Genomic DNA, 23,448 nt, shown 5'->3' with positions numbered 1-23,448 from the left:
CTGCAACAGATTAAGATTTACCTCGTCAATGCTGCGACAACAGTACTGGCAACGGAAAACGTATAGCGTGTTGTTTCATACCGAGTATATCTCTCTGTGGCAGCCATTTGGATATCATGACGTTGTCAGGTTTCCCAGGGAGATTGTCCAGCTCGAATTTCCACAATACCCTTTGTGGGATTTGGGCGAAGGCCTTCATTAAATTATTCCTCATAGTCTCAGGAAGGTTACTGCTCTTGATATTAGACCCTAAGCTGAAGAATATGAACCCCTCCTCCGCTCCGTCCAAGAATTGCTGAATGTCCTGCGGAGTGGAAATAGATATCAGAAATGACAATTTTTTTTCATGAAGAAAAAAAGATTTTTTTTCTTTTCATGAAGAGCGTTTAAGCAAAGCGCAATGGTTAGAGTACTAGCGAAATATATAAAAACTGATACGGGTCTTTAGCATATTGGCCTGTAGGCCTACATCGCCCTTGTCTCCGTTCTTTGTCGTAACGCTATCCCGTCATCTTGAGAATCTGTAACACAGTTCCCGTACATCACTCCAAGCAAATTAGAGGATGGTTCCTTAATGTTGGTCAAGTCCAAATCAGCATCACAACCATTGACGATAGCCTAGTTCTCTAATTTCACTAACATCATTACTGCATTCACTTCTTACAGTCATTCCATTTGTAGACTGCAGCCATTATTCCCTCCTCAAGTAACTCATCAGATGTCCTCATGAGGCAGAGGCACATTATAAGAACACGGTTCCAGGTCGAAAAACTATCATCCGCTAATGTGTTAACACGAACAGTTCCTTTGCTGTGCGAGCATTCTAGTTCCTCTGTCCACAGACATCATACTGTCACTTAGTCGCGGAGACAGATTTGACGTCGTAGAGTTGCATTAGATTGGTAGCTGTACTGTAGGTAGTGGTGATCTTGGCAACAAATGGGATACAGCTGAAATTTACAAACACAAGGATTTTTTTTTTTTTGTTGCTGCCGAACCAAGGTCACTAGAACTGACAGAAAGTGTTTGCCGAACAAAGATCAATAGAACTGACAGAAAGTGTCTGCCGAACAACGGTCAATAGAACTGAAAGAAAGTGTCTGCCGAACCTAGGTGAATAGAACTGACTGAAAGTGTCACGGTGCAACACGAGTCCTCGCTTTGGGCGTAGCTTGAAGCCAGTTCTTAGTTTCACTGGAGAAACAGACAGGTGTTTAGTAACTGTACTGCGAGAACTTGGCAAACTCCATTTCCAGTAAAATTCACTTATTAAAAGAGTCTGAAGTATTTTGGAAGGGTGAACCAAATTCAATATGAAAAAAAATTCGCTAAATGTTCGGGGATATTTTGTATTTTACAATAAATGATTCGTGGTCTCTGGTGGATCGCAACAGATTAGTTGCATTTCGTTTGATTTCTTATTCCAGTTTACCTGTACTGCACTGGAAATATCTGCAAAACATTGTAAATGTCGATAGCATGCGCCGTGAGTATTGTTTGGAAAGTAATTTGTCCCATTCACAGAATTACTGGCCGAGATTAGCCGATATCCACCTGCTTACTGATTACAGTGGACGAGAGGCATAATGACGCTTCGCTGACCTGAAGAAATTTTTTCGAGTTTCATGTTAATCCATCTCCTTACGTCGAGAATATCCATAACAATACAAGCTCTTCACATCATTCTGATATGTCGTAGCATTTGACAGAATACGTCTAGGGAACATTCCACGAACACTTACGAAAATGGGGAAACACGTTCTCCATAACGTAATTTTAATATTTCTTCGCCGGCCGAAGTGGCCGTGCGGTTAAAGGCGCTGCAGTCTGGAACCGCGAGACCGCTACGGTCGCAGGTTCGAATCCTGCCTCGGGCATGGATGTTTGTGATGTCCTTAGGTTAGTTAGGTTTAACTAGTTCTAAGTTCTAGGGGACTAATGACTTCAGCAGTTGAGTCCCATAGTGCTCAGAGCCAGCCAATATTTCTTACCACAGATACCTTACTCCGTGCACCGCATTTTACGGTTAACTTTAAACCGTCGTTGGATATATGCTTTGAGCTAAGCGGTAATGAAGAAAACCTAATGGAAATTTAGTAACGGAAAGGAATTGAGTCACTACTCTTAAGTACTAAGTTGGAGAACGGTCCTCTTGACAAACTACAGGAAAGTCACCCATCAGTCCTATGCCTCATCGCCGACATTAACGGTGAAAAAGCGGATTATGGAACGACACATGCACGTCCTGATGGAATGTTGCTTATGTTGGAATTTCTAGGGAGCTTGACGTTAGTTTCATACCTGAGATCTCACCCCAGCCAGTCTCCATGTCTGCAGCATTCCATGTCAAATTATCGGCTTCTATATTTTAAAAATCACTACTCTCTCCACTTTGAGACCCGGAGAGCGTCTCGTGTGAGGCAGGAGGAAGTATCAATCTCTCAGTTGTTGCCAAAGCTCAACTGGATGATGTTGCTTGAAATTATCTGCATGTTTTCGTGCTATATAGCTCTTGCAAATTTTACAAAAATTGGAAATTTGTGGTGATGTCTTATGGGACCAAACTGCTGAGATCATCGGTCCCTAAGCTTACACACTACTTAATCTAACTTAAACTAACTTACGCTAAGGACGACACACTGTGGGGCGGAGGGTGGAAAAATTTCTACACCTGAAAGAGAATTTCGCGAATCATAAACTTCCACTTTTACATAGATTGTTGTAGCCACTTTGGCTGGCGTTCTACATTACGATTCACAAGGGAAGAGGGGGAAAGTTGCTATGGTGTGCGTACTTCACGTCCACTCTAGACTACAATGGGGAAAGGGGAGGGCTCACTGTGAGTTGTGTCCAAGTCACTCCACGCTTTCACGCAGCTACCAGGCTGCCATTATCTGGTTTGTCCTGTAGAACGAACAAAAAAAAGTGCCTCAGACTCCGTTCACTTAATAGCTAAGGGAGGGTGACAATGAAATGGGGATATATACATTTTACCTTTCAACTCTTTACTGAAACAAAGTTAACAGAACGGTTTTCTATTTCAATCTCATGGTTACTTTAATGTAACTAAATCGGTAAGCAAATGGCTCAATACGCCATTAATCACGTTCTAAAGAAAAATTTCTGCCCAGTCATGAAACCTTTACATCTCAAATTATTATTTCTGGGCCAGAACACTGAATCAATGCTTGGTACATTCCTGACACATCTGTATTTATTTACAGGCTGACTCATCGTGAACTATCTCATTCTTAGAGACGGTATGAGTATACTTAATTATTAGTTGTCATTGTTAGCTTCTCTGTACATTTGAGTAACTTGTGGTAATAGGGGTACAATTGCTGAGTGTTCAAAAAGCACTATGATTAGTCGATTACTAAAGTGACTTATAGTTCATTCGCTGCTGTGTCAGTTCCACATTTCATTGAAGTTTGTAATGTTGTAGCATTAAGTTGTTCTGAAAGCGGCGCTGATATTCAAGATAATAAAAGCGGGTTAAAACCTGTGAGCTATCTGGGGGCTATCCTTGCATTAGTGAGCAACTGTTTCATCAGTTGTCCAGTCTAGTTTACCGAATTGCCAACCAGACTAACATTAATTATAATCCTGTAATAGTCATCTTACGAGAACCGGTGATATATACACTCCTGGAAATTGAAATAAGAACACCGTGAATTCATTGTCCCAGGAAGGGGAAACTTTATTGACACATTCCTGGGGTCAGATACATCACATGATCACACTGACAGAACCACAGGCACATAGACACAGGCAACAGAGCATGCACAATGTCGGCACTAGTACAGTGTATATCCACCTTTCGCAGCAATGCAGGCTGCTATTCTCCCATGGAGACGGTCGTAGAGATGTCCTGTGGAACGGCTTGCCATGCCATTTCCACCTGGCGCCTCAGTTGGACCAGCGTTCGTGCTGGACGTGCAGACCGCGTGAGACGACGCTTCATCCAGTCCCAAACATGCTCAATGGGGGACAGATCCGGAGATCTTGCTGGCCAGGGTAGTTGACTTACACCTTCTAGAGCACGTTGGGTGGCACGGGATACATGCGGACGTGCATTGTCCTGTTGGAACAGCAAGTTCCCTTGCCGGTCTAGGAATGGTAGAACGATGGGTTCGATGACGGTTTGGATGTACCGTGCACTATTCAGTGTCCCCTCGACGATCACCAGTGGTGTACGGCCAGTGTAGGAGATCGCTCCCCACACCATGATGCCGGGTGTTGGCCCTGTGTGCCTCGGTCGTATGCAGTCCTGATTGTGGCGCTCACCTGCACGGCGCCAAACACGCATACGACCATCATTGGCACCAAGGCAGAAGCGACTCTCATCGCTGAAGACGACACGTCTCCATTCGTCCCTCCATTCACGCCCGTCGCGACACCACTGGAGGCGGGCTGCATGATGTTGGGGCGTGAGCGGAAGACGGCCTAACGGTGTGCGGGACCGTAGCCCAGCTTCATGGAGACGGTTGCGAATGGTCCTCGCCGATACCCCAGGAGCAACAGTGTCCCTAATTTGCTGGGAAGTGGCGGTGCGGTCCCCTACGGCACTGCGTAGGATCCTACGGTCTTGGCGTGCACCCGTGCGTCGCTGCGGTCCGGTCCCAGGTCGACGGGCACGTGCACCTTCCGCCGACCACTGGCAACAACATCGATGTACTGTGGAGACCTCACGCCCCACGTGTTGAGCAATTCGGCGGTACGTCCACCCGGCCTCCCGCATGCCCACTATACGCCCTCGCTCAAAGTCCGTCAGTTGCACATACGGTTCACGTCCACGCTGTCGCGGCATGCTACCAGTGTTAAAGACTGCGATGGAACTCCGTATGCCACGGCAAACTGGCTGACACTGACGGCCGGCCGAAGTGGCCGTGCGGTTAAAGGCGCTGCAGTCTGGAACCGCAAGACCGCTACGGTCGCAGGTTCGAATCCTGCCTCGGGCATGGATGTTTGTGATGTCCTTAGGTTAGTTAGGTTTAACTAGTTCTAAGTTCTAGGGGACTAATGACCTCAGCAGTTGAGTCCCATAGTGCTCAGAGCCATTTGAACCATTTTGACACTGACGGCGGCGGTGCACAAATGCTGCGCAGCTAGCGCCATTCGACGGCCAACACCGCGGTTCCTGGTGTGTCCGGTGTGCCGTGCGTGTGATCATTGCTTGTACAGCCCTCTCGCAGTGTCCGGAGCAAGTATGGTGGGTCTGACACACCGGTGTCAATGTGTTCTTTTTTCCATTTCCAGGAGAAATAAAAATAAATAAATCAGTTTAGATTTAGACATTTATTTTAACATTGATCATTCCTTAAACCTATAGGACACCATGAGCTGCTTTGTCTCATCTAACTGAACTGGTGCCTTATTTAGGATTGTGAAAATGTAAGTTTGTAATCTTACGGAACACATCCATTATGGAGCATACAACACTGCATTCATAAAATAACGCACGAAGAACGTCGAAACATATGCTAGAGGAAATTAACCACATCCAACCGATTCAATTTTCATCCAAAGAAGTTACGTTCGTAGCGCAATCCTGTCGTCATGAAATTACCACCACTGGTACACTAAATTCATACTGACTCTCTGTAAAATCGTCCCGAAAAGAATAGCTGAGGGCTACTTTGATGCTTACACCACATGCTTCACATGGTCAACTTGGTTTACACAAAGAGTGTAACTCCACAATAATTTTGATAATTAAAATAAATTACATAGAAATGCAATTTACAAAAGAAAAACCTCGAACTCGTTACTATCGTCTTACTATTAACCTGATGGGTCAAACAATTGTAAAAGCGCGTGGTACTGGTCTCACAAAGTACACCCCACGTGGGTTGAACATAAATAGAAGTTGCTATATTGAAAAATATTGTCAAGACGAGACGTTATAATCTCACGCACATTCGCATTTAAGATTGATGATCTTAGAGTTACATATCATCAACACGTGGTTCCACTTTACTCACAAAGTAGTGACAAAGCAACTACTGGAAGATATTTTGAACTTCACACTCGAATTACACTGCTTTGCAATTTAAGATAACATTAGATATTTTATAACTAAACCTGAAATAAAGGTGATTAAATTTTCAGTTAGGCTGAACTTAAGAAATCCATTGTCCTACAGGCTTAGCAGAGATGCGCTTACTGGAGATCTTACCACTTCAGACGCTCGCTGTGGACCGACTGCCGTGGGCCCCTACCGAGGGTGCTTCACAGATACAAATGGAAGTGACCAGAGAGGCAGTTTCCTATACCAACATGACAAGGGACGGACAGGACCATACTAAGAATAGGAACCTCTTTGCTTCTAGAAAGCGTAGCTACCTGTTCCGAATGGTTCAAATGGCTATGAGCACTATGGGACTTAACATCTATGGTCATCAGTCCCCTAGAACTTAGAACTACTTGAACGTAAATAACCTAAGGACATCACACACATCCATGCCCGAGGCAGGATTCGAACCTGCGACCGTAGCAGTCGCGCGGCTCCGGACTGAGCGCCTAGAACCGCTACACCACCGCGGCCGGCACCTGTTCCGAAGTTGGTCCTACTGTTCTCTAGCAGACAGGCTTGTCTGCTACCATCAAGCATGCAACTAGAAACACATTTGCTCATTCATCCTTTCACACAGAAGGGAAGGGGGATGACAGTATCTTATCATATACAGTATATAAAAGAAAGCGGATGTAGGTTCCGTCTGAGACATGAATTACATATAAACTGTGTTTTTAAGTGTAGTAGTGCGACAGATCGTTCTTCTTTATGTGTAAAAGTAACACGTTCCACTGATCAGTCTCCTCCCAGATAGTCAGAAACATCACAGTAAATTTAGAAGTGGAATGTATGCCGTAAATGACAACAGTTTTAAGAAATTAACATGAAAAGAATCCAACAGAGACCTTTCAAGTTTAATTATGCTGAACTATTAATAATGCTTCACGTCTGCAGTTATGTTATTCAATTACGTTGCTAGTGTATGTAACTATGTAATACGCACTCTATTAACAGTTTAAAGCACAGCATAGCACATTGATTTCATTTCTATGGTGTACTGCAGCTGTCAGTTCTCTCACGTGCCAATCCATTTCCATTTGATCAGATGCTGAAACCACAGGTAGTCTCTCTTGACCTACCACTAAAGTGCATTAAGTAATCTTGGATATGCGTTATGCTGAATTCCTTAAACCTACAGGACACCATGAGCTGCTTTGTATCATCTAACATAAGGGTACCTACGGTCGCATTCACGCCTCCAACTCATAACCTTAATACCTGTAGGCGTGTCCTAGCACATACTACACCAAAATAATGGCCAGCTCCAACCTCATAAATACTTCAAGGACGTGTCCTTCACGTCTCAACCACAAACACTGTACAATTCCATTATTATTGCCATTCCTTGCTATACAAGGTGAGTTCATCATTACAACTTCTCTGCATATATTCCATAACACTAAGCAATCTTTTCTACTATTAACTAGTTAGCTCTAATGCAGACAATAGGTCTCATTGCCACTTCAGCTTCTGCTAACAAACTAATTTGCGTATCTTTTTACTATTACTGTGGAACCATTTCCTATAATACAACACTTTGTACCATAATATTACCAAGGTTCTTCCTAAAACGTATATATACATACTTGTTACTCAGATACATTTATGTCTCCATTGCTTCATACCTTTCTATTGATTACTTGTCACTATTAGGTTTGTCACATCCAGTAGTTTCTTCACTAATAGGTGCATAGAATGGTTACAGAACTCATGGTAAGTTAATGGCAATATTTGCAAAATTTGTTATGGGAAGAAGAAATCGAAATCTTGGGGATAGGAAAGATGAAGAATAAGTGAGACATGAAATGGAGAAATAAGATCTCACACAGCTGGAGTTGCACAGCTGCCACACTGCGTAGAGGTTACAGAACAACCTCCTCCCTACAGAATTCATTGGCTTATTACTGGCTTGATAGCCTTATCGGAAAATTTTAGTATTGTAAAGAAGGGGTCGAAACTTTGGTGGATAGGAAAGATGAATGAGTGAGACCTGAAATGGGGAAAGAAGATCTCACACAGCTGAGACCGCACAGCTGCCACATTGCGTAGAGGTTACAGAACAACCTCCTCCCTACAGAACAACATCTTCGTCCAAATACCTTCTACTTTTCAGAACTCGTATAGGCAGCTCCCAAGTCTCATCATTAGTTACTATGTTTTTGTCAATAAATGGTACCGTAATTACTCCGGATATTGGCAAGACCATTTTTAACTGGCTTCTTTCAAAGTCAACAACACCCTGATACTTTGACCAGAAATCTGTGCCAATTAGAACCTCGATATGAGATTGTTTACTATTAAGCATGGATGATCAATCACATTACTACTAATATTTAAGGGCAGCAAAGCTTCTTGCTTTACCGTTTTTGACACCTTGCCAGTAGTACCATTATTCTCAGTCTTGATACCCTCATTACTGTAAGCTTATCTTTACTTGGTAATCCATCAAGAAGGACTGAGACAACGCACTCACCTCACTGCCACTGTCTAAGAGACAACGTGCATTGGTACCTTATATATTTACTAGTATTATAGCGTGGCTTATTCTAGGTTGTATAGGTGGTTCCTCAAATTCATCCAACACTTCCTTTTGGATTTGTCTCCAGCTAAAGTGATCGACATCTGTCTTCATTACATGTATATCAACGTGAGTAGGGGTTTCCTGAACAACATTTTCAGCTGCCTTTTACAGTCAGTCTGCTAATTTCAAATCAAAACACCACACGACTTCATTACATTTAGTTTGCTGAACGTGACCAAAGTCATTGTGGTCGGAGCGACTCCGCGGCTCCAGACCGGGCATAACACTAGTTACAGCTAAACCACTTTCATTATTATCGTCGGGTTCCTTCTCAAGTGACAACTTGTCACAGCCACTGGGTTCATCGACCCACAATAGGCCACCCTCTACATTTTCACTTACCTCCTGCCCTAAATCTATCAGCACAGTATCAACTTCGTGCACAGGCACTTCAGATAAGAGCACATTATTCTCATCGTAAATGTAAGCATGAATTTCTTCTGCTTCTTCACTTGACAATTCAGTACTTTGTAGCTCTTCCCTAACAATTCGGTGCTGCGGCTTCTCTTGCTCTACCCACTTAGGAAGCGTCTGCTTTACCAACTGACCTACCCAGGCACAACTCTCACCCCATACTCACAGCTCTACTTCTGCCAGTGCTTAGTTTCCTACCTACCAAACTTTACAGATGCTCTCCTGCGAAACTTCCAGAACTAGCACTCCTGAATGAAAGGATATTGCGGAGAGATGGCGTAGCCACAGACTGGGGGATGTTTCCAGAATTAGATTTTCACTCTCCAGCGGAGAATGCGCTGATATGTATCCTCCTGGAAGATTAAATCTTTGTGCCGGACTGAGACTCGAACTCGGAACAATATGTCTTTCGCCGGCAAGTGCTCCACCAACTGAGCTACCCAAACACGATACACGCCCCGTCACCACAGCATGACTTCTGCCAGTACCTCGTCTCCTACATTGCAAACATTACACGACCTCTCCTGCGAAACTTGCAGAACTAGTACTCTTGAAAGAAAGGACATTGAGGGGACATGGCTTAGCCACAGCCTGGGGGATGTTCCCAGAATGAGATTTTCACTCTGCAGCGGAGTGTGCGCTGATATGTAACTTAATGGCAGATTAAAACTTTGTGTCAGACTGAGACTCGAACTCGGGAACTTTGCCTTTCGTGGGCAAGTGCTCTACCACCTGAGCAAAAAATGGTTCAAATGGCTCTGAGCACTATGGGACTCAACTGCTGAGGTCATAAGTCCCCTAGAACTTAGAACTACTTAAACCTAACTAACCTAAGGACAACACACACATCCATGCCCGAGGCAGGATTCGAACCTGCGACCGTAGCGGTCGCGCGGTTCCAGACTGTAGCGCCAGAACCGCTCGGCCACCAGCGGCCGGCCCACCTGAGCAACCCAAGCGTGACTCACGTCCCGTCCTCTCAGCTCTACTTCTGCCAGTGCTTCGTCTCCTATCTTCCAGACTTTACAGAAGCTCTCCTGCGAACCTTGCAGAACTAGCGCTGCTGAAAGAAAGGATATTGCGAAGACATGTCTTCGCCACAGCCTGTGGGAAGTTTCCATAGTAAAATTTTCACTCTGCAGCGGAGTGTGCGCTGATATGAAACTTCCTGACAGATTAAAACTGTATGCCGGACCGAGACTCGAACTCGGGACCATTGCCTTTCGTAGGGAAGTGCCCTACCAACTGAGCTACCCAAGTACGACTAACGCCCCGTCCTCACAGCTCTTCTTCTGCCAAGGTTCTGCAAGGTTCGCAGGAGAGCTTCTGTAAAGTTTGGAAGGTAGGAGGCGAGGTACTGACAGAAGCAGGGCTGTGAGGACTAAATACTGTGAGTGGTTTATTACTGCTGTATCATAGGATGCTACCGACTCATCATCCAAATGCTCGCTTTGAGTATTTTGATCTGTCTTGCCAATCGCTGTATTTACTGGCTTAGGAAAAGCAACCGCCTGGTGAGCGACAGTGTCCTCATACCTGGTTTTAGTGCCTCTGCCGACTACTGTTTCCCTTAGTGCCATTATTGTTAACTGGAACAGCATTATTTTCAACACTGTTGCTTAGCTGCACATTTTCGTTACGAACAAAATTACTATCATCAGGTTGCCATTGTTGATTATGGTTTTTATTTCTCCATTTCCTACCTTTCTTAGGATGGCGAACACCTACTGGTTCTACTGGCTCTGAGCACTATGGGACTACCGAGCGAGGTGGCGCAGTGGTTAGACACTGGACTCGCATTCGGGAGGACGACGGTTCAATCCCGCGTCCGGCCATCCTGATTTAGGTTTTCCGTGATTTCCCTAAATCAGTCCAGGCAAATGCCGGGATGGTTCCTCTGAAAGGGCACGGCCGACTTCCTTCCCCATCCTTCCCTAATCCGATGAGACCGATGACCACGCAGTCTGGTCTCCTTCCCCAAACCAACCAACCAACCAACTATGGGACTTAACTTCTGAGGTCATCAGTCCCCTAGAACTTAGAACTACTTAAACCTAAATAACCGAAGGACATCACACACATCTAGACCCGAGGCAGGATTCGAACCTGCGACCGTAGCGGTTGCGCGGTTCCAGACTGAAGCGCCTAGAACCGCTCGACCACACCGGCCGGCGCGAACACCTATTGTTCGGATGTTTACATTGGCATTCTGCTCATTCTTAAAATTACTATTAGTGCTACTACTATTTCTATTATTACGAACCAGCTCCTCATTGGCAGCAACACGCTGTACACGTTCCAGATATTCAATGAAACGGTCAAGATTGTCTCTAGGGGCGGATGTGATTCTAGTTTGCCAATACTATGGCAATTTAGCTTCAAGGCCTAGTATTATGATTTCAGGTTTCAGCTTTTCCGTCAAACGTGACAGACGTGAAATCCAATGTCTGGCAAACACTTTGATAGATTCCCTGCCTGCATTGAAGCGTTTCCCGCTCCAAAATTCTCTCAGTATTCATTAATGAAACCTGTCTTAAATTCCACTAATGTGCTACACTTCAACATGACACCAGATGACCAACACATGGCATCACCTGCCAAATGACTTCTAATAAATGAAATTTTCTCGCGTTCAGACCAAACCGATGGAGACACATCTTCAAAATCGTTCCAGAAGTCTAGCGGATGGATATTTTTGTCTGGATCGAACCGTAAGAATTGCCGACACCCGATAAAAGCGGCGTTTGCAGCTACAACTTGTTGTACACTACCATTACCAGAAGCTACTGAAGCTACTATAGTCTCTATTTTAGCAGTGTTAGTGCTAATAGTTTCTACTTTCATTTCAACATTACCTACTCTTTGCACAACATGAGTAGTATCAGTCTTAACTGCTTCTCCCTCTGCTTGACATGTGTTCACTTTTACATTAACATCTTTAAATCTATATGAGCACAGTTTAGATTCCGCCTCTAACTTTTGTATTAACTTCTGCTCCAGTTTCACATATTCCTTTTGGAAATCCTTGCGAATCTCGGCAACTTCGGACTTTACCATTTTATGCAACTCAGCTAATTGCTGAGCAACCTTTTCCTTAATGTCAGCATGGTGGGAATCAATCTTATAATCTGAACTGCTCAGATCTGCTTTGAGCTCAGCTTTTAAATCCTCTTTCAACTTACTGCAGCCAGCCTTGAAGTAAGTTTCTAATTCTGCTTTAGTGGATTCTAATTTATTGTCCATTACCTCAAACCGTTTATTAGAATTAGTTTGGCTGGCCACAATCCTGTTATTTACCTGAGTTGGCTCTGAGCACTATGGGACTTAACTGCTGTGGTCATCAGTCCCCTAGAACTTAGAACTACTTAAACCTATCGAACCTAAGGACATCACACACATCCGTGCCCGAGGCAGGATTCGAACCTGCGACCGTAGCGGTCGCGCGGTTCCGGACTGTAGCGCCTAGAACCGCTCGGCCACTCCGGCCGGCCATTTACCTGAATTACATCAGATTTTAATTCAGCTGTCATTTTAGCATTACTGGCTGGTATTGCCCACAACATTACATTTAAATCAATTACCCCAGTATCTTTGGGTTTCTCATTAGCTGATTTCTTATCACACTCAGGAGACGGAAAACTAGACTTAATACCAGAATCATGAGAAATAAATGAAACAGCTGATTGATCTGTTATATCGAACTTCTCCTTTTTAAACACTACCACCTCTGATGACTATTTCATTTTTAAATCATCAGAGAAACTATCATCCAGTAAACTAACAGTCTCTGATTTATGCTTTACTACGGGGGGTTTCTATATTGAATCATTGCCTCTTTTCACATTATTGTCAGGAGACAATGGTTCGGATTTCACTTTAACATCACTATTTTGGATTTGCACTTTCATCATCGGACATTAGTTCTGATTTAATTTTAACCTCAGCTTCTTTTGGCGGTTCCATCGCCGACAGTACTTTAGCGAAGGTTAGTTGAATATCTTTCCACTTAACTTAGTTCCTTCTGCATGACGTATGACGATGCCGGCGCGGCACGTTGAATAGTAGACGGCACCTCGACAGCTGCTGTGTGTGTGTGCATGGCTTGCAACAGCAAGCGGGGCTCCGGTCGCACCGACGAACGACTGCGGTGGGGCGAAACTGGCTTCTTGTGATGCTGGCGGCATGGCTAGATTCAGAGCCAGCTTCGTCAATCCAGATACGTTGTAATCCAAAGGCGTCATTAATGTGCACACGTAACATTGTTTATTACTGTTCTGTTGTTCAGCTGCGTGTCGCATTTCACCCCCGAATCCGGATAATTAAAATCACTTTCACTCAGTTTAACAGTATTTTTCCTGGCCGATGCATCATATGTGGGGCGGCGGGTGGAAAAATTTCTATTGTTGCTGTTCTCAAAACAGGCCCTCTACCTACAATGTTGGCAACCAAAAAGTGATTAGCAAAAATGTGATGCCTGTAATCAAAGTTCACTGTGCCCACTCTCATGGAGAAATAAAGTTATTGATCATTGAAGTTCATTACGTTGAGGATTTAGGATGATATCTGGGAGTCATAGAAAATGCAGTTTACTATAACAATTTTCACTATATTCTGAAAACGATAAAGCGTAAACTTCCAGACAAAAGTTTACCCAAGCAGCGTTACTATCAGCTCTTGTAGTATCAGAGCTGTTCAGAGTCTATTGCACGGATCCTATTATCCCTAGATAACGAAACTGTTCAATAATCGTTATCAATGTAAATGTTCAAAGTGAATGCGCGTCAAAATTTGAAGTTAATACTCACCATTCGCCATGCTAATAATGATAGAATGTCTGTCCTACGGTGACACATGAAAATACGACATACGAAAACTGAAAATAAACCACTGAAGTCGTTCCGCAATTAACACTTTACCCCAATGCGAACTCATTGTTACGTGCATACCGATTTACGTAATACGGCATCCAAGGCTGTTCCTCGCAACTGCACAGACGCGACGCGGCTTCCGACACGGAGTGCACGCTGATACGAATCTAGAAGAGAACTGGGGCCTGAAGGCAGGTCGCAGCACTCTTATTTATATAGCCGTGGTGCGGACCGCCGAAAGCGCAGCCGACAAACTTTGTCTTCCCGACAGCCGCTGGGGCTAGTAGAGCACCACTTCAAGTTACTAAATAATTAATTGCTTCATTCGTTGAAGGCTGATGAAGCTCTCAATTTAATTGTGCAATCAGCATACAGGTAAGTATCTATAATACAATTCTGATGTGGCTAGGTTAAACACTTTTGGCGAGAGAATTATTTTAGTTGGACTGCACGCAATAGATGAGCTCTGAACTTGCCCTTTGAAGAGACGCTACAGCTATAGTTTTATAACTACCTTTTGGAAACTTCTCACATCTTTGTTATTATAGCGTATCTCCATTCCACCTAAATCTAAACATCTTAGCTTTATCTAATCGCTTACTTAATCTAACTTGCTTTCGTACTTTTAGGACACAAAAGAAGAAAATCCTGAATTTCAACCAAAATATTACTTTGTAAGATCCAGCATGCTGTTTCCATTAAATTACAATGAAAAAGGAATCCGAATATAAATTTTGAAGTTTCTAGCTCCTTCCTGTTGCGCCGATGATTTTTACGTAAAACGTCCAAATTTCGAAAAACTGTTAAAGTTACTAAACTGAAACTTAACACATGATTATTTTAGCATCACTCCTGACATGCTATTAACTTTTCAGAATATTTACTTTACTTTTAAGGTATTGCGCAACACTCATAACGTCATAGCTACTTACAGCGGACTAGGCTGGCACACAGTTGAAAGCATATGAATTCTATATGGCATGAGTAGGCTGCTTCCCTAAAACACATCCATGCCCGAGGGAGGACTCTGACGGGGGAAGCCATGTGGAGCAAAGTTTACCTTTGGCAATGGTTTCCGCTCATTGGAGATGTGCAGGCCTGTTGTGTGCACGATACCGGGCACCACTGGCTGAGGATAGCCCAACACGAAGTCATTTCCCGTTATCATGAGACTCATGTTGTGCAGCATAACGCTCAGACTGGGCATGTCCGCTCCGAAATGCTCCTGTATCAGCCGGTCGTGAAAAGGCACGATAACGTTATGGAAGGAGTGCAACAGCCTGAGAGTCAGTTGGGCATTGTCCATGCGCTGCCAGAAGTCCATGTGGTCTGTGTACGCCGAAGCTAGGGCCGGCATGTAAGCCGAATTGATTGGATTGACCAAGAAGCTACTCGTAGTCTCAGTCAGTCCGGTTGAGAGAAATCCCACTATCGGCGGTGAGCCCAGTTTGTGCACAAAACCGAAGTAACACCAGAGCATGAACGTTTCCAAGACCACCAAATCAAACTTCTCTTGCAACCTGAAAAACAGAGGAAAAATAAGTCAATAAAGAAAGGGCACAACAAAATCAGACAGCCGAATAAAATAAATAAATAAATAAATAAATAAATAAAAATAATTCTCGTCTGCATTAGGGAAAAACATGCACTGTCATACGAAACTGGAACGTAATTGAGGAAGTTTCAGAAGCTGAAATCTATGATCATATAATCGAGGAGTAAAAGAGGAATGGTGAATTGAAAGTATAAAAAAATGTAATACAAAGGTATACTGAAACTCAAGCTGATGGATCCAGTACCAAACAGGGATGCAGGAAGAACAGACAAATGAAGAAGTCGTTAGAGGAAGGAACAGGCAAGAATGACATCTAGTGAGACATTGATGAATAGTTCCTTGCTACTGGAAGTGAAAGTTGTAAAAATAAAAACGAAAAAATTTAAAGCAGGTTATCGATTATACTGACTGTGGTAGATACACGAAGGCGGAAAGATTTCTAAGAGACACTGAGAGAGAAGGCGGAGAGAGAAGACTTAAAAATGAAGGCAGCAGTAAGAAAATGCAGAAGCAACAAACCAAGCCAATGGAACGAAGGTTTAAGGCAGGGTGGTAGTTTATTAGAAAGAACTCTGCTGTTCCAAAACACGAGTCAAGGACCTTGTCAATCACAGTAATTTCCAGTCAGAACAAGAACACTCCACTTTCAAAAGAAAACAATACAAAAAAGACAGAATAAACAGGCTCATTAAGGTGAATACGAGAAGCGCATTCTGCAACAAAACAGATCTTCATGTGTGAAAGTGGTCCAAAACGGAATAAGTTATACTGATACTGTAAATTTTGATTATGGCTGTAAATGATGCTTAATGTCAAATCTAAAAAGGAGCAACATGCTTCGTTTGAAAAATGATGTATTTTGAAATTTAAGTGAAAAGTAGTAAAAAGCATGAAATGCTCCAAAATTCATGCAAGATTTGAATTTTGCGCCACTTTTGTGGTAAATTGTTGCCAACGAAGGAAAAGAGAAAGTTTAGGATAACAAAAATCAGGAAACAACAATACATTTTTAAATTGAGTATCATTTTAAACTAATGAAGATTTGGCAGTTAGAAATCACAATTTTAGTACAAAATATGATCGGAATATTGATTTAACTTCATCAGTTGTGAAGAGATTAATTGAAAAATTTAGAGAGACTGAATCAATTATTGATCTTAAACACTCTAGCCGTCGTTCAACGAGTAGTTCGACACAAAACATCGAAGCAGTTTGTGAGAGTGTTGCTGCGCGTCCACAGACCTCAATATTGGGCATTTTATGAAGCACTGTATATCGTATTCTCAGGAAAGATTTGCATCTTCATGCTTAAATTGTCTACTTGACTCAAGAAATGAAGCCTGCTCACCACGCACAGCGATTAGAGTTCGTTGAATGGGTTATGGAACAACAACAAGTGGATAACGATTTTTCGAACAAAATCATCTTCAACGATGAGGCTCATTCTCAACTTGATGCCCTGATAAGTAGACAAAATTTTCGCATTTAGGGTTTATAAAATACACGAGTGATTTTTTAGAAGCAAATGTATCCAGAACGTGTCGCAGTTTGGTGTGTACTTTGGGCTGGAGACGTGATGGGACCATTCTTCTACGAAAATGCGGCTGGTCAAGTGAGAAGAGTTAATAGTGAACGCAATCGCGATGTGATAATTCAGTTTTATGCACCTAAATTGCTGGACATGAATGTGGGCGACATGTGGTTTCACAAAGACGATGCCACGTGCCGTACAGTCCGAGACACAATTCAGTTACTGCTTGAGCCATTTTGTGGTTGTGTGATTGCCCGTTTTGATATAATCGTAATTGGCTGCCAAGATCATGCGATTTAACGCAGTTGGACTTTTCTGTTTCCAGTTTCTTTGAAATAAGAAGTTTATTCCTACAAGCCCACGACCACCCACGCGTTGATGGAGAAAATTAGGGCTATGTCAACGAAATTCAGTCAAATTAATGCAATACGATAGTGAAAAGTATCAACAAAAGTGTGCGTATGTGCCAGTAAAGCCGTCCATTCCATACACAGTTTTTATAATAAGACTATGTTTTCCATAAAAATTACTTCTTTCGTGGATTTAGGAACAATCTTAGAAGTGATGAAGGATGAACTCAGTGAAAAGGACACCTTTGATGAAAGGAAATGTTGACAGAAATGATTTACTATTGAAACGGTACTGTCACTTCCGTTTCATGCAATCTGTCGTTTGGCATCTCCAGGCAATTCATGAATACATGGATGACATTAAGTCTCAATTTCTTATGGTTATGAAAAGCTAAGGGATTTCCGACGGACGAGCGGGATAATGAGTTTATTTATCTTCGATTAGCACCTTCTAATCCTCCTTCCGCACTGTATACCTTTCTCAATAAGTGACTGGATGACTCAGTCTGTCTCCGAGGGCCAGAGACTCAAAGTCCACCTGTAAGATCCAACCTTACAGCAGTTTGGTAGTCTGATGACTAATGAAGAACGCAGGGCGAGTAAGGGATGTTCCGTTGCTATCAGGCACGCTGCCCAGTAGTTGCGTAGATAGGTAACGAGACAGGTTACTCCCTCCCCTGGCGAGAAAGGGTCCGCCGAAATCTGCGGACCCACCGACGCTTTTCTGGTGGTCGTTGTCCCGTAACTATTGAACGTTATGTTCTATGAGTTTATTGCTACGAGGGTCACTCCAAAAGAAATGCACACTATTTTTTTTTTAAATCCATCTTTTATTCTTCGTGTTTGAAAGTTTTAGTGTGTGTAGATACTTCCTTTAGGAACAATATTCTCTTTTCTCCACATAATTTCCATCCCTCTCAACTGCCTTACGCCACCTTGGAAGTAGTGCATGTATACCCGCACGGTAAAATTCTGGACCATCCTGTTGGAGCCACTGTTTGGCAGCGACCACAACGGAGTCATCATCTTCAAACCTTGTTCCACGAAGAGAGTCTTTCAGTTTGCCAAAGAGATGATAGTCACATGGAGCCAGGTCAGGACTGTAAGGCGGGTGTTTCAGTGTTGTCCATTCGAGTTTTGTGATCGCTTCCATGGTTTTTTGACTGACATGTGGCCGTGCATTGTCGTGGAACAGCAAAACATCGTGCTTTTGCCGATGTGGTCGAACACGACTCAGTCGAGCTTGAAGTTTCTTCAGTGTCGTCACATATGCATCAGAATTTATGGTGGTTCCACTTGGCACGATGTCCACAAGCAAGAGTCCTTCGAAATCGAAAAATACCGTAGCCATAACTTTTCCAGCAGAAGGTGTGGTTTGGAAATTTTTTTTCTTGGGTGAATTTGCATGATGCCACTCCATTGATTGCCTCTTTGTCTCTGGTGAAAAATGATGGAGCCATGTTTCATCACCTGTCACAATTCTTCCAAGAAATCCATCTCCACCATTCTCATACTGTTCCAAAAGCTCGCTGCATACCGTTTTTCTTCTTTCTTTGTGAGCCTCTGTCCAACATCCTGGGAACCCATGTGGCACAAACCTTGTTTAACGCCAACAATTTCAGTATTCTGCAGACACTTCCCTCCCCTATCCCAACGTAGCGTGACAATTCGTTCACTGTGATGCGTTTGTCAACACTCACCAATTCGTTAACTCTCTGCACATTGTCTGGAGTGTGTGCAGTCCTCAATATTGCCGTGCCTGCTTTCATCAGGTAACCAGCTTGCCCACCGACTAACTGCACTGTGATCGACAGCAGCATCTCCGTACACCTTTTTCAACCTCTTGTGGATGTTTCCCACTGTCTCGTTTTCACAGCACAGGAATTTTATGACAGCACGTTGCTTCTGACGAACGTCAAGTATAGCAGCCACCTTGAAGACATGCTGTGACGACGCCTCTCGTGGTAACAGGTTGAACTAAGTTTGAAAACAAGCGGGAAGAATGTGTATACACACTGTAAAACTTTCGCACATGCAGAATGAAAACTGTATTTTTACAAAAAATAGTGTGCATTTCTTTTGGAGTGACCCTCATATATGTTTAAAGCTAAACATCTAGTCGTTATCTCATCAAGCGTAACTTTCAGTCGGTTTTCACTTCAGTGTTACAGTTCAGCAGTTATTTATATGATTATATTTTCGATTGTATTTTATAAATTTTGGTCTGTAGGCCTATAAGTAGTCTTAGTGGGCTACCCTTTGTGTGTGAGGGAATGCTCTCAGGTATAGTTGAAGACCAGTGAGGTTAGCGCTTCAGGTTTTAGGTTATTTCTAAATTCAAATGCTTATTTGTTCAGGAAATTTGTGAAAACTTTTATATACAAATTCGTTTGATTTTAATGTAGTCATCGTGCCCTACCCTTGATCGTTTGTTGGTGAACACACAATATGGCGCAGTAGTCGCTCAAAGCTCATCCTGAGGTGTTTAAACGAATGTATCATTGCATTATGCAATTGCATTTAGTCATCAAATGGTTCAAATGGCTCTGAGCACTATGGGACTTAACTGCTGAGGTCATCAGTACCCTAGAACTTAGAACTACTTAAACCTAACTAACCTAAGGACATCACACACATCCATGCCCGAGGCGGGATTCGAACCTGCGACCGTTGCGGGCGCACGGTTCGAGACTGAAGCACCTAGAACCACTCGGCCACACCGGCCGGCATTTAATTATCCCACAGCCGCCTTTCTGGGAATATTTTTCCCGAGCTAAGGGATTTCCATTTCATTCTACTACTAAATAAACGCAGAATCTGAGACGTGTCCTTTAGATGGCATCAAACAATCATTGCTGTGCTTCGTATTGCAGTACATAAAATTACGAACCGAACGAGCATAGTCATGCGCAATGAATTTCTCCTCATTTGGCACTTGTAGAACTTATCATGTTTTTAGCAGTTCATTATCTGACCAGTGACTTAACTGATCTCCCTCTACCCGTACTCCAGTCAATTGTATTGTAGTAACTGAGCACCTGTAGGTCATTAGTAGTTTTTATATGTATCCTAGAATGAAAATTTCCGTGAGTTTTATTTGTTTCCGTTGTCATTTTTCAATACCACTCTCTCTATCTATTGTGCATATAAGACGAGCTGCATCTGTGGAAGCATCCTGATATGGCTGAATGTGAATTAGCAATTATTTTAGGGGACCATGTAATCATTTTCCTTGTTGTTCATGTTACATTCGCTGAAGGCGTTTTCACTGCCCTTTTTTTGTAAAGATCGATGTCCATAGTACGTGTTTAAATACTCATTGTTTGTGTCAATGAACCGCGATGCTTCTTTAATCATCTGCATAGATCCAAACCACTCCCCGCACCCGATGTAACGAATGCTAGAAAGGCAGATGCAATAAATTTTTTGAGGTATATATGAAATTCCTCCACACACCATTTCGTTTTCTTGAGTTCACGTGATACTGAAAGTTTCCCTTGCTCATAAAACTGATGTTAATGATATCAGTAGACAAATGAAACTCAGATGGATTCGAATCTTTTGCTTGTCCACTTGACTTACATAAGTGGATTGCTTCACAGATATTCTGGTGTAAATATAAATTAACTTAGAAAGACCACTGATATTACACTGCACACTTGGCAACTACCTTTTATTAAAAAATCAGAGTTAACGCATATTGTACACCCTGCTTCCACTACGTAATTAATCTGGAGACGAAATTTATTCGGAATTCGAATACGAAGAGACTGTAGCTTCACAGTTTATTAGCGACAAATGAAAATTTGAGGGGTAACCGGAACTCTAACCCTAATTTTGTGCTCTACGTGAGCGGTCACCTTAGCAACTTCTGATAACTGAGCACCCCTCCAGGACCGACCAAATCTCCGTATTTCACAGTGTGTCCACGTCCTGCAGTCGCACAATTGCTGTGATTCCTACAGAGTCGTGGCCTGTCTAGGCATGTCATGCTATTTGCAGTGTGTGAGTGTTTTTCGATGTCTATGCAATGTTTTTCAGACAGTGACACAGACACTGCAGATAGTAATCTGGAGAGGTATAAAAACTCTGAGAAGGTTGCCAGTATGTGGTATGCAGAAATGATTTATACAAGACAGAAAGAAACAGCGAGTGCCGAAAAAAAAATAGCAAACTGCAGCACCAAGCCAGGTTTTTAATTTCCACAAACTTCAGCTTTTTTATTATGTTATGAAGTTTACGAATAGTTAGAACTCTTATTTATTTACTCGCAGTCATTAAGGGGCACGCATTTATGATCCCCAAAATTTTCAGACAAGGGTAAACATGTACGAGCATAACTTCTTCTCTCGCTTCTAAAAAGAAATCTAGAGACCTAATTCCCTAAGACGACGGATAATACAAAAACAAAAAGAAATTTTTCATTTGCTTTTAAAGTTTCCACCTATGTACAATTCTTTTAAAGGCCCGCGGTTTGCAGCTATCTCGGAATGTATCTAGTTTTTTTTCGCACCGAATGGAAAAATCTCCTACATATAGAGCCACATATGCATTTTCTACAAAAATTATCCCTTAATGCCACTATTTGTATTGTGATAATAGTAAGAGGTTCTCCAGAAATCCGCGAGGAAAATACTTCCATGAAGTAGGAACAGAACGTGTTTTAAGATATCAGGGAATAATTCACAACGTACGAGAGGGAGATACCAGTCTGAAGATATGACCTAAGAGTATTTTTAACCTTTCAATTAGTTTTTAGCAAAGTGGTCCCAAACTGATATGCGTACAAGAAAATGCAAATTTGTAAACTTTGGCAGCCGATGGATGAAATTGTGACGCTGCGACACAATTTCACCGTGCAGATGGCAAGAATAATAAACAGGTGACATGGCGATACCAGGACAGAGCCTTCGCGAATTTAATTCCGAATACTCAGACAGTAACTATGCCATGCAGATGGGTGCTCTAAGCACTATGGGACTTAAGATGTGAGGTCATCAATCCCTTAGACTCAGGACAACCTAAACCTAACTAACCTAAGGACATCACACACATCCATGCCCGAGGCAGGATTCAAACCTGCGACCGTAGCAGCCGCTCGCAGTTCCGGACTGAAGCGCCTAGAACCACATGAGTTCCCAAAGAAATCCGTTGGAATTCTATTACTCGATAAATAGTACAATTCTCAAGGCTGTCAATTCAACTAAGTACCTGGGTGTTAAAATTACAAACAACTTCAGTTGGAAAGACCACATAGATAATATTGTGGGGAAGGCGAGCCAAAGGCTGCGTTTCATTGGCAGGACACCTAGAAGATGCAACAAGTCCACTAAAGAAACAGTTTACACTACACTCGTTCGTCCTCTGTTAGAATATTGCTGCGCGGTGTGGGATCCTTACCAGGTGGGATTGACGGAGGACATCGAAAGGGTGCAAAAAAGGGCAGCTCGTTCTGTATTATCACGTATTAGGGGAGAGAATGTGACAGATATGATACGCGAGTTGGGATGGAAGTCATTAAAGCAAAGACGTTTTTCGTCGCGGCGAGATCTATTTACGAAATTTCACTCACCAACTTTCTCTTCCGAATGCGAAAATATTTTGTTGAGCCCAATCTACATAGGTAGGAATGATCATCAAAATAAAATTAGAGAAATCAGAGCTCGAACAGAAAGGTTTAGGTGTTCGTTTTTCCCGCGCGCTGTTCGGGAGTGGAATGGTAGAGAGATAGTATGATTGTGGTTCGATGAACCCTCTGCCAAGCACTTAAATGTGAATTGCAGAGCAGTAATGTAGATGTAGAACCGCTCGGCCACATGGGCCGGCCCCCGCAAACGGGTGCTTAAACAACATGCGTAGATGTCAGCCTTTGAGAAAGGACGTGTAGCTGGGCTCATAGCGGCCAGTTGGAGAAACCAGCGATTCGCTCGACGTTTCAACAGGAGCGATGCCACTATTCGACGACGCTGGCAGGAGTGGGTGAACCATGGCCGAACAAAGCGTCAAGAGGAGGCAGTCAACCTATAGAGATGACACAACAGGAGGACCAAGAAATCGTCAGGGAGGCACTCAG

General features: G+C 42.9%; 1 protein-coding gene across 1 annotated transcript in view; it reads right to left on the bottom strand.

The window, feature by feature from the left end:
• The window catches only part of LOC126251871 (UDP-glucosyltransferase 2-like), a 71,864-nt gene that overhangs the window by 5,407 nt on the left and 43,009 nt on the right, over nucleotides 1-23,448 (bottom strand). The window contains exons 4-5 of the mRNA XM_049952559.1: nucleotides 15,000-15,459; nucleotides 82-304 (exon numbers count right to left, since the gene is read on the bottom strand). Of these exons, the coding sequence (XP_049808516.1) occupies nucleotides 82-304; nucleotides 15,000-15,459 (683 nt within the window). The remainder of the gene's footprint in view (nucleotides 1-81; nucleotides 305-14,999; nucleotides 15,460-23,448) is intronic.

This window comes from Schistocerca nitens, chromosome 4 (genome assembly GCF_023898315.1).
Source record: "Schistocerca nitens isolate TAMUIC-IGC-003100 chromosome 4, iqSchNite1.1, whole genome shotgun sequence".
NCBI lineage: Eukaryota > Metazoa > Arthropoda > Insecta > Orthoptera > Acrididae > Schistocerca > Schistocerca nitens.
This window is presented reverse-complemented; position numbering and strand designations above follow the sequence as displayed.